A 15425-nucleotide genomic window follows, 5' to 3' on the forward strand; every position below is an offset into this window, starting at 1 on the left:
GCACAAACTTGACCCGTGTTTCCATTATATTGAGCTGTAACCCAACAGTAAGCCGCTCCTGTGCTCTCCCGTGTTTCAGTTCCACAAAACGGGAGGAGGAGTCGGCGTTGTTCCCCTTAACCACGCTCCGCCCGCCGCGGCCCCTCAGCCCAGCGGCCCCGGCCCCAACGGGCGCCGCCAGCGCCGCCTCCTGCGCCTGCGCGCAGGGCCGCAGTGAGGGCGGGCGCAGCCGTGGCGAGGCCCGGGGATCCGGGGCGGGCGTTGAGAGGGCCGGGGGAAAAGGCAGCGGGAAGCCGGTCCTCTGCCTGCCCCGAGGGGCTGCGGCCGCCGTGGAGCCGCGTGGTGGAACGGGCGGGTGGGATCCAGAACCCTGGGGTCTCATCCTGGTCTGAACTTGTTCTTTCCCCAGCAATCTGCCGTCCCAGGTTGTAAGCATCCCCAAAATGCAGCCTGAGCGGCTTGGTGCTTCGTTTTTGCTTAAAACTCATAAAACTCATCTGCCGGTTGGGTGTAGTAACACTTGGATCGTCTTAGAAGTTTTAAGTCATGTATGAAGCATATGCATAACTCATTTCTTTCCTATCTCCTGCTGCTACAGCAATTGCTGCCGTTAAAACGTGCTGGCAGTGTTAGTGAGTTTTCCTGAAGCCTAGTGGTCAGGCTTTTTCAAGGAGCAGGAAACTTTCATATCTAGCCAAGCAAAGAATCAAGCCCGTAGTTCATAAGAGACTGCCACAGGGACCAGACCAATTTACGATGGCTATCATTTCCCTTGCAATGTTACATGTTAATGTAAAGCACCAGAGAAGGCAAGGTCCATTGCACCAGTATGAATAAATGAAGTGGATTATGATTCTTCAGTTTCCGTTAGTACTGACACAAGCATTTATGGCTCTGCATGGTGGATTAGGAAATTGATCTGTCCATAGTCTAGCAACAAAGACCCCTCCCATGTTTGTGTTTCAAAAGCCTTTGACACTCTATAGGAAGACACTTTAATTTTGTCTTTTATCTGAGACAAGTGTTAGGGTTGTTCTCTTGCACTGGTGTTCCATGGGTCAAATGCTTGCAGTGTGCTCAGAGGATAGACAGACAGTAAGCATCCAAACTCGTGCTGCGAGGGAAGTTGTATCTTGTACAAACACCCACAAGCAATCAGAGATTGAGAGAGACAGCAAGCTGGATTTGGGCTAGACACATAGTTGGGTTGGGGGTTCAGATGGGTCCTGGGAATCATTAAATGAATTCAGATTTTTTTTTTCTGAAAAGTCGAACCTCCTCAGTATCTTGCCATTTTAATGATTGCTGTCTAGGATCGGGAGCCCTCCCAAACGTGAGGTGAAGATTTCTGTTCTTTAACAGCTAAAATCTGGATGTATCTGGCCTTACTTCCTCCAGAACAACTTGTCCTGTTTCCTTTTAATAGAACTCAGGTAGCATTTGGTGGTGCTGTTGATGCTGTGTTCTTCCTGAGAAACATTCTCCTTTAAGTTACAGAATTGTCTTTCTGGAACAACAAGTAGTTTTCAAAACTGATCTTTAGAAAGCTATTGCTGAGACTTTAAAGTGTAAGGCTTGCATGAGAGAAAATGCTAGATTGGTTTCTCCAAAGCTTTTTGTTACTTTGTTATAAAGCAGTATTTAAGAAAATATTGTAGTTAATTGCTTTTAAAGGATAGCAGAGAGAGGCAGTGAAATACAACTAAGATGATGAAAACTGCTTCAAGTCTGATCTCTTCTAATGTATGCTTAACTGATTTTGCATATAATCTAACAGTATCACAGATTTCTAGGTTGGAAGAGACCTCAAGATCATCGAGTCCAACCTCCGAACCCTTCTGTCATTCTTTTTTTTTTCAGTATGTGACTACAAGTTAAAAGGAAAAAGTAGAGCTAGAAACATTGATATGAAAAGCCTAGATGTGAGGATAGATGGAGCTGTTTACATGATTATCTAATTCTGTTTTTATGCCCTTATTTTGTGTCACCCTCATCACTGTATCTGATGGTATCTCAAATGTTTTTACATGTAACACTATCAGTATTGCCTTATCAGTCTGTGAGGAATACATTTGCTTCTTTAGAAGTTGGACTCGATGATCCTTCTTGGTCCCTACCAACTCGGATATTCTATGATGTTTATATGAATGGTTGTCATTGACATGTATATGCTGCAGAAAAAAAAAAAAAACACTTCCATTTTCAGTGGTACAATTTATAATAAGAGTTCTGTAACAAGGCATTTTAGCTGCTAAATAAGCAAGTCGTGACATACATTGTCACTGAAAATCCTGGTTATGCTAAATGTCTTTGTGCTTTCTTGTACGATAACCTTTCAGGACCAACGCAAAAGAAATATCAAGGTGAAGGCTCCAAAATATACGATGGTAATACCAAACAATGGTGCTTGGATGTCTTTTTCGAGATAAATGCGCACTAAAACTGTATTATTCCTAAGTTTATTTTAAGTACTTTTATTTTTTCATTTTAAATAAGTAGACACTCTTGAACGGGGATTTCTGATATTTGGGAGCCAGCTTGGGAATATTAACTACTGCATGAGGAACACAAAGAATGCTTGAAGAAATGTCTCCCGGCCTTTCTGTGTTTAAGTCTTGCTTGAAGTAGTTGGTAGCAGTCCTTCTCATATTGCATACATTTGACTTTAATTTAAAGATATGTATCTAAAATTTAGAATGTCTTTGGGTTTCTTGGGAAATGCGTGTTGCTACTGCATATGGACAGCAGGGAAAAACAGTGTATTATTAGACTTCACTTACAGATAAATTAGTATATGAAGGCAAGCTGTGAAACTTCAGAAAGACAAATTTGGTCTGAAAACTAAATAATACTTCCATCGGTTTAAGCTATTACAATAATTTATTCATTTGTCAGATCATTTCAGCATTTTTTGATTCCTGTAATATACGTGACTACGTGACAAGCATTTCTAATAAGTCCTTGATGATTTCTCAATGTCAGCTTCTCAAATGCAAAATATAATTATTGTTATTTTATATATTCTGCAGATGACATAGGCAGCTTACTGGAAAAGACAGCTATGTCTTTATCCAAATGTTTTGATTATTCAAAGTCAGAATTCACTGGAAGTGGAAGAGGTCTAGGAATAGAAGACAAGACCATTAATTGTTCTGGAACTGATGCATTTCAAAATACAGGTATGTGTGTGGAAACAGGTAATAAATACTGAGTTTAAAATATTGTGCAAAGTACAACGTGCAATTTTATTAGTTTCTATTAAATGCATTTCTGTTCAGTTTAGAAATATAATAATCAGTTAAAATATACTTTTAACATAGAGGTTTAACCTTTCCTTTAATATGTTTTGTTCCTTTAGAATGTTTAGGAGGTCCAGACATACTTAATGCAATTATAACATACGTTTTAAAAAGAAATATTAAACGCTTATGCAATTGATTGCCAGATGATTCTATAATATAAATGAAAAAACTGGTTTGTTTTTTTTTAAGTAGCTAGCTGCATTAACAGGTATTATAAGTCTGTAAATCAGATGTCATTTGTCAGTTTAAGTATTGAAAACTGGCCGCGGGTGGAGAGAAGGGGTGAGCTGTTGTTCAGCTAACTCAGGGAAGTCTAAACATCGTGAAGATGACCAGCTACCATTAATTCACTGCAAATGTTTGAAAGTGCTGCCACGACTGGAGCAGACTGTGAATCAGTGTAGCTGTGTCTCTTATGGAAAGTTTTAGCCTTAGAAGAATACTTGCTAAATTCCCTTGAAAGTGGGTATGGAAGTGGAGACAGACAGCCAACTAACCCTAATAATAAGAGTAATAATACAAGTGCAGAAGACAGAATTTGCTTGCTTTCATGCTAATGGTTATTTTGGAAGTGCCTCTAACTTTAGTGTTGCATAAGTGGGTATCTGGATAGATACTGTAACAAAGGAGGTCTGTTTTTTGAGGATGTGTGGTTCTATGTGCTAGAAAGAGGTGGTAGATATTGGGCTATCAGAAATATAAGTAAATGTTGAAGGAAGCTAGCAGTAGTGGCAGTTGCAAGATTGAACTTCACATCGTTGCTTGGAAACTCTCTGATAGCAATAGAAAACCAGGTATTGCAAAATGACAATTCTTTAGCCACCCTGAGCGGAATTACCCTTCCGCTCTTTCAATAATGATGCTATTTGAAAAGTTCCTGAAGTCGTACTTTACGTTGTCCCGTGTATCACGGTGTTATTTGATAACATAGTTGCCCAAAATTACCTCAGTAGTCAGCTGCCTTACCAGCTCTTTTCTATTAATTTTTATTCTTTGCAGGAGACATCACAGGCAAAACTGACTTGAAAACTGAAGGAGAATGTGTTACTGCTCAGGAAAAGAAAACAGCTCCTGAGGAGAAGGCTAAAGGAGAAACTCTGATGGTTCCTTCTCCATCTGTGTCTGGTGCTAGTGGTAATACTAAGGGTGATAATCCAGAAGACTCTCAGACAGAAATTAAAATTGAAAACACTGAAGTATGAACTAAATTTCTATACAACTTTTTGTCATTGAATTTGTAGAAGTATTTTCACACTCGTAAGACCTGATACTTTTCGCTTTGTGGGGAATAAAACATGTATTGGGGAAAAGTTATTTGAATCCTCTGACTGTGCCTCAAGTCTTTGACACTGGAACTGAGGTTCAGATCTGAAGTTTCTCAGGGAGAGAAAGGAGGTGCAGCTGTTTTCCTAATATAAACAGCTTTGGCTAGTAATGTCCCTCTGAACATGTATGCAAGAATTAATTGATTTCAGAGAGATTTCAAAGAGAAATTGCATCTTTGTGGAAGCATACTGCTTCAGAGGTACTTGGGTCTCTTGTAAAGTTAGTGTCCAATGTGTGGTAAGCGTCAGGAAAGAAATTAAGAAAACTGTCAGAAAGCTTCCAATAACAATTTTTTTCCCTAGCTGTTTACAACTTTTTTTAATGCGAATTGAGGTGGCCATCTTTAATTTCATCTAGTGTGGGCCCCTGGTTTCTAGTTGTTTCCAGATTGAACCCACCTTAATTTCAGTAGAATTTGTTGCCACCTATGTTGTCTCTAGGAGGCATAGTTGCATAGATGCACAGCTTGTTTTTGTCCAGAGTTTCCTGAAAATATCCGTTGAACGGAGTAATGAGCAGTTCTGAAGCATTAGAAGGGCTGTAGCGGAGTGGGAGTCAGGGAACTTAATATGGTGCCTATTTCGTGGCATCTTCAGTACTGCTGTTGTAGTTAAAGAAACTGATAGCACTGTGGGGGGGGGGGGAGAGTTCTTCATTATGACTGTCCTTACTGTCCTGACTTAAAGTGGTTTGAATATTAGGCTCCTTCTTGCTTATTTTTTTTATTGCTTTACTCCTTATTAATCTCAGGAGAATGATGTCACCAGTTCTACTGATATAGTGCCTACAACTAAAGGAGAACCAACTGAATCAGCTGATGAGGCTATAGCGCACGTGCAGTCAGCTGAAGAGCCAGATTCCAGCACAGGCAATGTTCATGTATTGCAGGCTTGAGATGTCTTTTTTTTCAATATAATTACTGTCATTCTGAGAAGTGATGTGCAAACTTTAAATATACGGGAAGGGAAGAATATTGTAGAGACTTCTGCAGTTTATTCTTGTTGACTACATGACATTAGAAATGTTTTCCCTAAAGGACTAGAAAAACATTTGACTTTCCCATCCTGTTTGATAGAAAACCAAATCTTCTCACTTTGTTTAGGCACTGCTTCAGACTTGTTTGCGTATCAGGCGTCCAAATACTCCGGAAACTTGGCTTTCAACTTAGTCGGTAAGTTAAGCCTCTGAGACAGATATTGAACAGGACTTCTGCTTCATACAAAATACCTTTGTGCACCCAACTTCTGCATATAGTTTAGATATGTAAATTTTGCGTATTATGTTAATTAGTGTAATTTTTCTTGGGCCATAAACCATAGGACTGTCTCTTGTGGTGGTGTACCACCCCTTAGCCCTGATTACATCATTTCTTATCTGTTAACCTTTTTCCTTTTTCTTGATGCTGCTTCTGGTTGTCTGCCCTTTTCTCTTCCTCAGTTGCCTGCCATCCACAACCTATCCTTAACTACTTTTTCCCCATTGCCCTGAGTTTTCACAGAATCACAGAAAGGTTGAGATTGAAAGGGACCTCAAGAGGTCATCTTGTCCAAACAAGAGGTCATCTTGTCCAAACAAGAGGTCATCTTGTCCAAACAAGAGGTCACCTTGTCCAGACTGCTCAAGCATCCTAGACACAGTTGCCCAGGATTGTGTCTGGATGTTTCTGATTTTTTTTGTACCCAAATTTCTATTTCTGCTATCATCACCGAAGTAATCTTTGCCTTATGTGGTACCAGTATGCAGTTGGGCTTACAACATTTCATTCCCTAGAAGATCCCAATACTTCCCTTCAGTTATCTGACAATTTTGGTTATTTAACTGTTTGTGAAATCTAGGGGAATGGCTTTAAACTGTAAGAGGGTAGGTTTAGATTAGACATACAGAAGAAATTCTTGACTCAGAGGATGGTGAGGCACTGGCATAGGTTTCTCAGAGAAGCTGTGGGTGCCCCATCCCCGGAAGTGTTTAAGGCCAGGCTGGGTGGGGCTTTGAGCAACCTGGTCTGGTGGGAGGTGTCCCTGCCCATGGCAGGGGGTTTGGAACTGGGTGGTGGTTAAGGTCCCTTCCAACCCAAACCATCTTGTGATTCTTTGTCTAGCAATTTCTCATGCCATGTCCAGTAGTTTTTTAAGTCCCATTCAGTTAGCTTAAATCAATTGACTGGCCTAATTGGCTTAGGTCAGGGTCTAGTCAGCAGTTAATCACTTTCCTGAAGCCATAACAAAAAGGAAACTTTGGCTACATCATGTTTCAGTCTGTGCATAGATTGAGTCAAAAAAAAGTCATGGAACAAAACTTTGAGCATTTCTCCTTAATTCTTTAGGAGATTTTTCATTTCAATATTTCTTGCTCTATACTGGTCACTGTAAATGCTTAAAATACATGTTCACTGTTTTGGATCAGCAGTCTTTATTTATTTAAGACGATATTTTTAATGTAAAGTGTGTTCTTTCTCTCTCTGTAGATAACACCTTACCATCCTCTTTGGCTGAAAGTGCACAAGAAAATGGTGAACAGAATATTACTGGTGGTTTGGTAGGGAAGACTGAGAGTGGAACTGAAGCTCAAGAATTCAATAGGCAAGACCTAATACTACCTCACATCAGTCAAATTTATAACGAATTGTGTGTCACCTATCAGGAGTTCCAGGTAGGAACTGTAATGGCCTCAGACATTTTGTAATGCTCAGTAATGTTACAAAGATTCTGACTTTTGACAGAGAATTCAGAAATTACTAACTATATCACTGTCATCATCCACCTCTTCCCCTAAATTAGTTCACTGATTTGATAATGATGCCCTGACTTGGGTAGGGGTTAGATCAGATCAGATATTTGCTCTGCTTCAGGGAGTTTGAATGCAGTGCTATTACTCCAAGAGTTGTGTTTTGTGATGCAGTGTGGGCATGGAGAGAAACACCTGCAACCACTGCTTCTCCTGACAGCACCTGAAACTATTCTCTTCACTCTGGGCATTCAAGAGTGCTTGCCCTCTTGACCTTCTGTGAAGACCATCCCTTCTGCCTTTCCTTTTCTGCTGCTGATGACTCCCAACAGTTTATCCACCAGCAGGCTTGGGCCACTAACTAAAGAGTTCCCAAGCCTGCATTGGTTTTATTCTGTAACAGCTTCTGTGCTTTTGCTAGATTTCCTGCTGGGACTGTCTTTTGTACCATACGAGATCAAAACAATTGTGTGTATCTTTTTTCTCACCACTTTCCTGGGGGTGCTTCCCACTAACTGAAGAAACAATATAGTAATCTAGTGTTTAGGGCACTGGACTATTTTTTGTCTTACAGATAATAGCATTATCCAAAAGTTTTGGAAGCAAAATCCTACTTTTAGTTGTCTAAGCTATTGCTCGAACAGCCATGCAGAGTTGAATTTTGTATTTTGGAAGGCCAAGCAGTCCTGCCACAAATCAAAGTAGTTTGTGTTAGCGTTTGAGGAAGCTGAATGTAGATGGCCATTAAGATACTTATAATTAGTCAGCTATTGTGTAACACTACAATTAAAAACAAAACCTAAGCATATCTGCAGAGGAAAGAATTCTAGTTCACTATAAATCGATAATTTCATATGTTTTGAAGCCGTTTCAACATTTTTTTTCCTTGGCATAGAGAGAGCGTTCAGCACAGGAGCAATATGCACTGGAACTTCAGAGACGAGAATATTTTCTAGTTCAGCGAGAAACATTGCTTGACAGACGTGAAGCAGCTTTGGCTGCAATAAAACATGCTGAGAAAGAAGTTCAGGCAAGATTTGGAATTATAAATAAGGTACAATAACTTATGTAATGATTCTTATTGCTCCCCATATATTTTAACTTGCTTGTAGTTTTCTTAAGTCATCACATGTTTGCTGGATATAATGCTTATTTCTTTAAAGTGTTTGAAACCCCAAAATGAAAGATGGAGAATAAAAAGTAACAAACTGTTGTTAGGGTGTTTGGTGTGGTTTCCAGTTCAAAATGGTGCATTTAATTGTGGGATGTGTAGGTACATTTTCCTGTTAAAATCTGGAAATTAAGATAATTTGTTTCTAAATCTGCAAAAATTATATGACCTTTATTACAGAAAAAAATTGTGATGAATCTCTAATTGTATGTAACTTAAATGATTATATTTGCATCAGCTCTTTCTGAAGTAGATTTTCTTGGGAAGGCTTTAAGACACATTGAGATTTTATGACATAATAAATTGCAAAGAGTATTTCTGGAAAAAAAAAACACTCGAAGTTCAACCGAACGTGGGGGCTGTGGCAAGAAATGAAATGGTATGATTTTGGTGTAAGAGGAGGTAATTATTGACACCGTTCTTGCAGGGACTTGCTATTGAATGTAGCTCTTGTAAAAAGTTTTGGTTGTTATTCTGAAGGTTGCCAAGAGAAGTGCTTTAATATATGTACTCTGCGTCTAAACCATAAGATCAGAATATAAATTCCTTTGAGGTGTGCATATGAACCTTTCCCACAAGCCATTGAGGGAGTATGTAGATACAGGAAAAAAAGGGAGAAAGGTGTCAGGGGAGCAGGACCTCAACTTTCAATAGGGAAGGAATGTGTTAAGATAGATGGTTCAAATCCGTAAAAGTGATTTTAAAGATGTCTTTAGAAAAAACACAAGTGGCTTTAAAAGTGTCACACAGGTTAGAGAAGTGTTGAAAAGCCAGGAGCAGTTAGTGGTTATCTGTAAAAACTTGTGGAGGTCAAGTGGAGTCAACTAGAAAAATCTGATGCCGTTCTTTTCAAATGGGAAAGAGTTACACAGCCATCAACTTAATGTTGGTTCTCAGCTAAATAAATAAATATATGTCCTGGCAAGCTATGAACAAACCATGCGAAGTGCCATGCCAAAAACACTGCAGTAAATGGCAACGAGCTTGTGTTAATCCTAAATTGTCAAATCAGTGTGATTTCCATTAGGACAAGGTAACAGGCATGGCTAGTAGAGGAGTACTAGTTATATGTATGTCTAGACTTTGCTGTATTGTTTCTGGTACAGTTTTACGTGGCGTTTTCATAATCATATTAGAAAAGTATGACAGCTGAAGTAAGGTTGGTGGTAAGGTGTAGTGAGACAGTGTTTCACAGCTGAAGGAATGTACATAGTAGATTCTGGAATAGTCTCTTTTGGGTCCAGTATTGGGTGTTTTCAGTGAGAAGTGTGATGGTGAGAAAGAGCACGCTTGTTAAACTTGAAGCGAATAGCAAGCGAGGGAGAATTTCAAGCATGCTGAAAAAGAAGGTTAGGATTAAAATTGATCTTGACAAATTGAAGAGGTAGTAGGTCTGAGAAAAGCGCAATGCTTCAGAGGCAAGAGTGTGCAGTATTGCATTTGAACAGAAATATCATCTGTACACATGCAGGGTGATGAACAAATGCAGGGACACGTGAACATGCCAATCTTTGGCTACATAAAAGGCTGCCACAAAGAGAAAGAAAGTAATCTTTTTTTTTTCCATGTCTGTGATAGAAGTAGTGGCAGGGTAAGTATGAGGAAAAACTAGATTAAAACAAAAGCAGTCAACCACTGGGTCAGAGAGGTCAGTAAGACTGGTGCTTCCAGTATTTGCAGGTCTTCAGAACAGACTAGACAAACATTTGGCAGGAATGAAGTGATACAGTTGATTATGATATGGATGGTACCCGATTTAATAATGGAATTGGATGGTTTAGACATCCTGGCACCACCTACAGCAACCCAGTGGCCTGTGCAATTATTGCCAAATCCCTGAAGCACTGTGAAATTATCGTCAAAACCCCGAATATGCAAGCCCTATGGCTCCCATTTTTCTTTCTGTTTCTTCTTACTACGTGGTGTGGATGTTGCTTTCTTCACTACTGGTTGTATGTGCAGATTGGACCATGCAGAATTACAAATTTGATCTTTGGAAGTTTGTCCTATTATTTTAACAGTAAAATGGAACTTAGTTGAGAATTATTTCTAAAATACGCTCTTGTTAATCATGCTTTAACATTTGATATTTCTATAGCAACATGATACCGAAATGAACCGAATGAAAGAAACCTTGAGAGGAGTGGCTGAGGAAAATAGTAGACTGAAGTCATCATTTAACTCTGTGATGGATGAGAATGATTCCCTAAAAAAACAGGCAAGATTAATTATTTCCTGTTATTAGTAGCTTTAGAAGTTACAGTCAACAATTTTAAACGTTTGAACAAGTTGTTTGCAAAATTGCTGATTTTGTTTCTGTAAGACAAGAATTGTGTGAATGGTTGTAATTACTTTCTGCTTCATTTTCTAGCACGTGAAATTTAGTCTCTCAGATCTTTTCCAGTATTAAAGAAATTAGAGTTAGTCCCCTGACCCTGTAGCAACAGGTGATTTTAGGAAAGACTAACCATATCCTTTGAAGCAAACTGAGATTGGATAGAGAGAAAGTATTTTATAATGGAAGCCACCCTGTGCTGAATTGCTCTGCTGATTCTATTAAATAAAAAGTAGTATGTGTATTTCTAATTCCATGATTACTCAGTATCTTCAGTTATTTTTGAAAGTGTTAATTAAAGGAATATTTTCTCTGTTCTTAAAAGACACGCTGAGACAGTGGTTCACAATAATACAGAGTTAAAGTTTTCTTCTCACTTGACTTAAATCTGACCTAAATGCTGACAGGCAAATTGCTACGTAAACTCTTTTGACCATTGCTCCTTCAGTGAATTGCAGTTCTGATGCTCTTGAGTCTGATGAAAATCATCTGCTTCCTAGTCTCAGTAAAATCTTTGTCCTTCTCTTTTGTGCAAACTGAAGTATTCACAGAGGACTTACATGATGATCGGGATGTTTGTTGTATCCATAGAGTACGTTACTTATATTTAAATGGAGGTTATAGTTTGCCTCGTATTCTTTTCTCACAGAGCATGGTCAGTAACAGTGTCATTCTTGCGAGAAGAAAACTTTCACCCTCTCTATTTCCAAGGCCATTAGACCATTCTTGAAACATGCACTCCATTTTTTGTGTCATTTCTTTATGAGAAGTAATCAAATACGTAGTGCCTATATCCCTAAAGAGGTATTGTGCTTATTCTTCCCCTGTAAGCGGAAAGGTTGGGCCGCAAGTCAACAAAGAGCCACGACTATTTTATTTATCCAGGCAGAGGTTGCCTGGAGAGGTTGAGGAGTCCCCGTCCTTGAAGATCTTCACAAGCTGCCTGGACGTGGTCCTGGGCAGCCTGCTCTGGGTGGCCCTGTTTAAACAAGATGGTTGGACCAGATGGTCTCCAGAGGTCCCTTCCCACCTCGGCCATCCCGTGATTTGTTGAGGAAGTGGACAGTGATTTTGTTTCTATCACTGTCCATGCTGAGAAGAAAAAAATTGAACTTTTAATCATTTAGCAATCACATCAAATGATTTCAGTGTGATGGTTAAGTCAAAAAGTGAGTTTTGAATCTACAGCTATTTGAATGGTTTTTGATTCTTTCAGTTAAGTGACGCGAACGAACAGAACAAGAAGTTAGATGATGGAGCAAGAAGCATGCAAGCTCAGTTAGATAATTTAAAGGTAAGGTTTCTTCTTACAGGTACCTTCTTCTGTTATAGTTATGCAAGCCTTATAAAGCATTGTGTAATGTAGTTTGGAGAAATTGAGAATCTTGATTCAAATTTTTTCTCGCAAAACCTTTCACTTGTAATTCTGCTGTCCCTGACTGTTTTGAAAGTTTATGGTCAGTTTCAAGCCACCTTGCTCCTGCTCCATCCCAAGCTGAGCAAGCCTTTCCTAGGCTTGGTTAACTCTAAAGGTTCGGCCTTTTCAATGGAAGTAGTTGAGCAGTCCGCTTGGAGCCTATCTGTAGCATTTTTCTTTGTTGATGAGATCGTTTCTATATTTACCACTAAAGTCCTTTTTGCAGCATGATAACAGTCTGAGAGCGAGGCTTAAGAAAATGTAGCGGATGGCTGAATTGTTAGTGCAAAAGACAGCACTTCTGAACAAGGCGCTATTTTCACATAGAAGATTCTCACAGTTTCTGAGAAAAGGAACGTTATTTTCTGAAAACATTTGTTTTATACTCAGCTTCAAAGCCTCAGTGTTGTTTTTTTTTCAGAATCTGCTGGCATATATTTAATTATATTACAAATTTCCAGTGAGGGGGAGAAAAGACACATTCCTTGGTTTCTTTTTCAAGACGCACAGGTTTTTGACTGTTACAAGTAATTGTCATTTCAGTTTTCCTTTGTTGCTGTTTTTTGTCTGTTTTTGCTTATAATTTAATGGTATGTCCTGGTATTAAATTATATTATTAAATTATGTTATAAAATATTATATTAAAAGATAACTATGTTGAGTTTCACAAGGTTTTTTTTTTTTTTTTTTCCAATTCAATGAAATGTAACAAGTATTGGATACATTCCTGGACATTGCAGGACAGGTGTTTAAGTACAGGTGAACTAAAGCGTCTTAACTATCATCAGTGAATGGTTAGAATATTTGAAAGATTCAAGAAAGAGAGAATTGGGCATGTTTGTGGTTAAAATGGATGCTAAGAAGAAAAGCTAAGTGTAAACAAAAGCTTTGACATTTGTTTTCATTCACAGTTCTTTCCCACATGTGACTTAACTGAGGAATGTACAATTGAGAAGATCTAGGTATTTTCTGGAAAAAAATAAGATCCATAGGCTGTACGCCGTGGCTCCCATTTTCTTTCTATTTCTTCTTACTACGTGGTGTGGATGTTGCTTTCTTCACTACTGGTTGTATGTGCAGATTGGACCATGCAGAATTACAAATTTGATCTTTGGAAGTTTGTCCTGTTATTTTAACAGGAAAATGGAACTTAGTTGAGAATTATTTCTAAAATACGCTCTTGTTAATCATGCTTTAACATTTGATATTTCTATAGCAACCTGGTACCGAAATGAACCGAATGAAAGAAACCTTGAGAGGAGTGGCTGAGGAAAATAGTAAACTGAAGTCATCATTTAAGTCTGTGATGGATGAGAATGATTCCCTAAAAAAACAGGCAAGATTAATTATTTCCTGTTATTAGTAGCTTTAGAAGTTACAGTCAACAATTTTAAACGTTTGAACAAGTTGTTTGCAAAATTGCTGATTTTGTTTCTGTAAGACAAGAATTGTGTGAATGGTTGTAATTACTTTCTGCTTCATTTTCTAGCACGTGAAATTTAGTCTCTCAGATCTTTTCCAGTATTAAAGAAATTAGAGTTAGTCCTCTGACCCTGTAGCAACAGGTGATTTTAGGAAAGACTAACCATATCCTTTGAAGCAAACTGAGATTGGATAGAGAGAAAGTATTTTATAATGAAAGCCACCCTGTGCTGAATTGCTCTGCTGATTCTATTAAATAAAAAGTAGTATGTGTATGTCTAATTCCATGATTACTCAGTATCTTCAGTTATTTTTGAAAGTGTTAATTAAAGGAATATTTTCTCTGTTCTTAAAGACACGCTGAGACAGTGGTTCACAATAATACAGAGTTAAAGTTTTCTTCTCACTTGACTTAAATCTGACCTAAATGCTGACAGGCAAATTGCTACGTAAACTCTTTTGACCATTGCTCCTTCAGTGAATTGCAGTTCTGATGCTCTTGAGTCTGATGAAAATCATCTGCTTCCTAGTCTCAGTAAAATCTTTGTCCTTCTCTTTTGTGCAAACTGAAGTATTCACAGAGGACTTACATGATGATCGGGATGTTTGTTGTATCCATAGAGTACGTTACTTATATTTAAATGGAGGTTATAGTTTGCCTCGTATTCTTTTCTCACAGAGCATGGTCAGTAACAGTGTCATTCTTGCGAGAAGAAAACTTTCACCCTCTCTATTTCCAAGGCCATTAGACCATTCTTGAAACATGCACTCCATTTTTTGTGTCATTTCTTTATGAGGAGTAATCAAATACGTAGTGCCTATATCCCTAAAGAGGTATTGTGCTTATTCTTCCCCTGTAAGCGGAAAGGTTGGGCCGCAAGTCAACAAAGAGCCACGACTATTTTATTTATCCAGGCAGAGGTTGCCTGGAGAGGTTGAGGAGTCCCCGTCCTTGAAGATCTTCACAAGCTGCCTGGACGTGGTCCTGGGCAGCCTGCTCTGGGTGGCCCTGTTTAAACAAGATGGTTGGACCAGATGGTCTCCAGAGGTCCCTTCCCACCTCGGCCATCCCGTGATTTGTTGAGGAAGTGGACAGTGATTTTGTTTCTATCACTGTCCGTGCTGAGAAGAAAAAAATTGAACTTTTAATCATTTAGCAATCACATCAAATGATTTCAATGTGATGGTTAAGTCAAAAAGTGAGTTTTGAATCTACAGCTATTTGAATGGTTTTTGATTCTTTCAGTTAAGTGACGCGAACGAACAGAACAAGAAGTTAGATGATCGAGCAAAAAGCATGCAAGCTCAGTTAGATAATTTAAAGGTAAGGTTTCTTCTTACAGGTACCTTCTTCTGTTATAGTTATGCAAGCCTTATAAAGCATTGTGTAATGTAGTTTGGAGAAATTGAGAATCTTAATTCAAATTTTTTCTCGCAAAACCTTTCACTTGTAATTCTGCTGTCCCTGACTGTTTTGAAAGTTTATGGTCAGTTTCAAGCCACCTTGCTCCTGCTCCATCCCAAGCTGAGCAAGCCTTTCCTAGGCTTGGTTAACTCTAAAGGTTCGGCCTTTTCAATGGAAGTAGTTGAGCAGTCCGCTTGGAGCCTATCTGTAGCATTTTTCTTTGTCGATGAGATCGTTTCTATATTTACCACTAAAGTCCTTTTTGCAGCATGATAACAGTCTGAGAGCGAGGCTTAAGAAAATGTAGCGGATGGCTGAATTGT

General features: G+C 38.8%; 1 protein-coding gene across 1 annotated transcript in view; it reads left to right on the top strand.

The window, feature by feature from the left end:
• Positions 1–15425, top strand: part of LOC310901812 (ranBP2-like and GRIP domain-containing protein 3) — a gene marked incomplete at its 3' end in the record, with an annotated part of 75395 nt that overhangs the window by 31281 nt on the left and 28689 nt on the right. The window contains exons 25-30 of the mRNA XM_083842227.1: positions 5731–5799; positions 7093–7277; positions 8248–8406; positions 10622–10741; positions 12075–12152; positions 13492–13611. Of these exons, the coding sequence (XP_083698353.1) occupies positions 5731–5799; positions 7093–7277; positions 8248–8406; positions 10622–10741; positions 12075–12152; positions 13492–13611 (731 nt within the window). The remainder of the gene's footprint in view (positions 1–5730; positions 5800–7092; positions 7278–8247; positions 8407–10621; positions 10742–12074; positions 12153–13491; positions 13612–15425) is intronic.

This window comes from Anser anser, assembly GCF_964211835.1.
Source record: "Anser anser genome assembly, chromosome: 1".
NCBI classification, from domain to species: Eukaryota; Metazoa; Chordata; class Aves; order Anseriformes; family Anatidae; genus Anser; species Anser anser.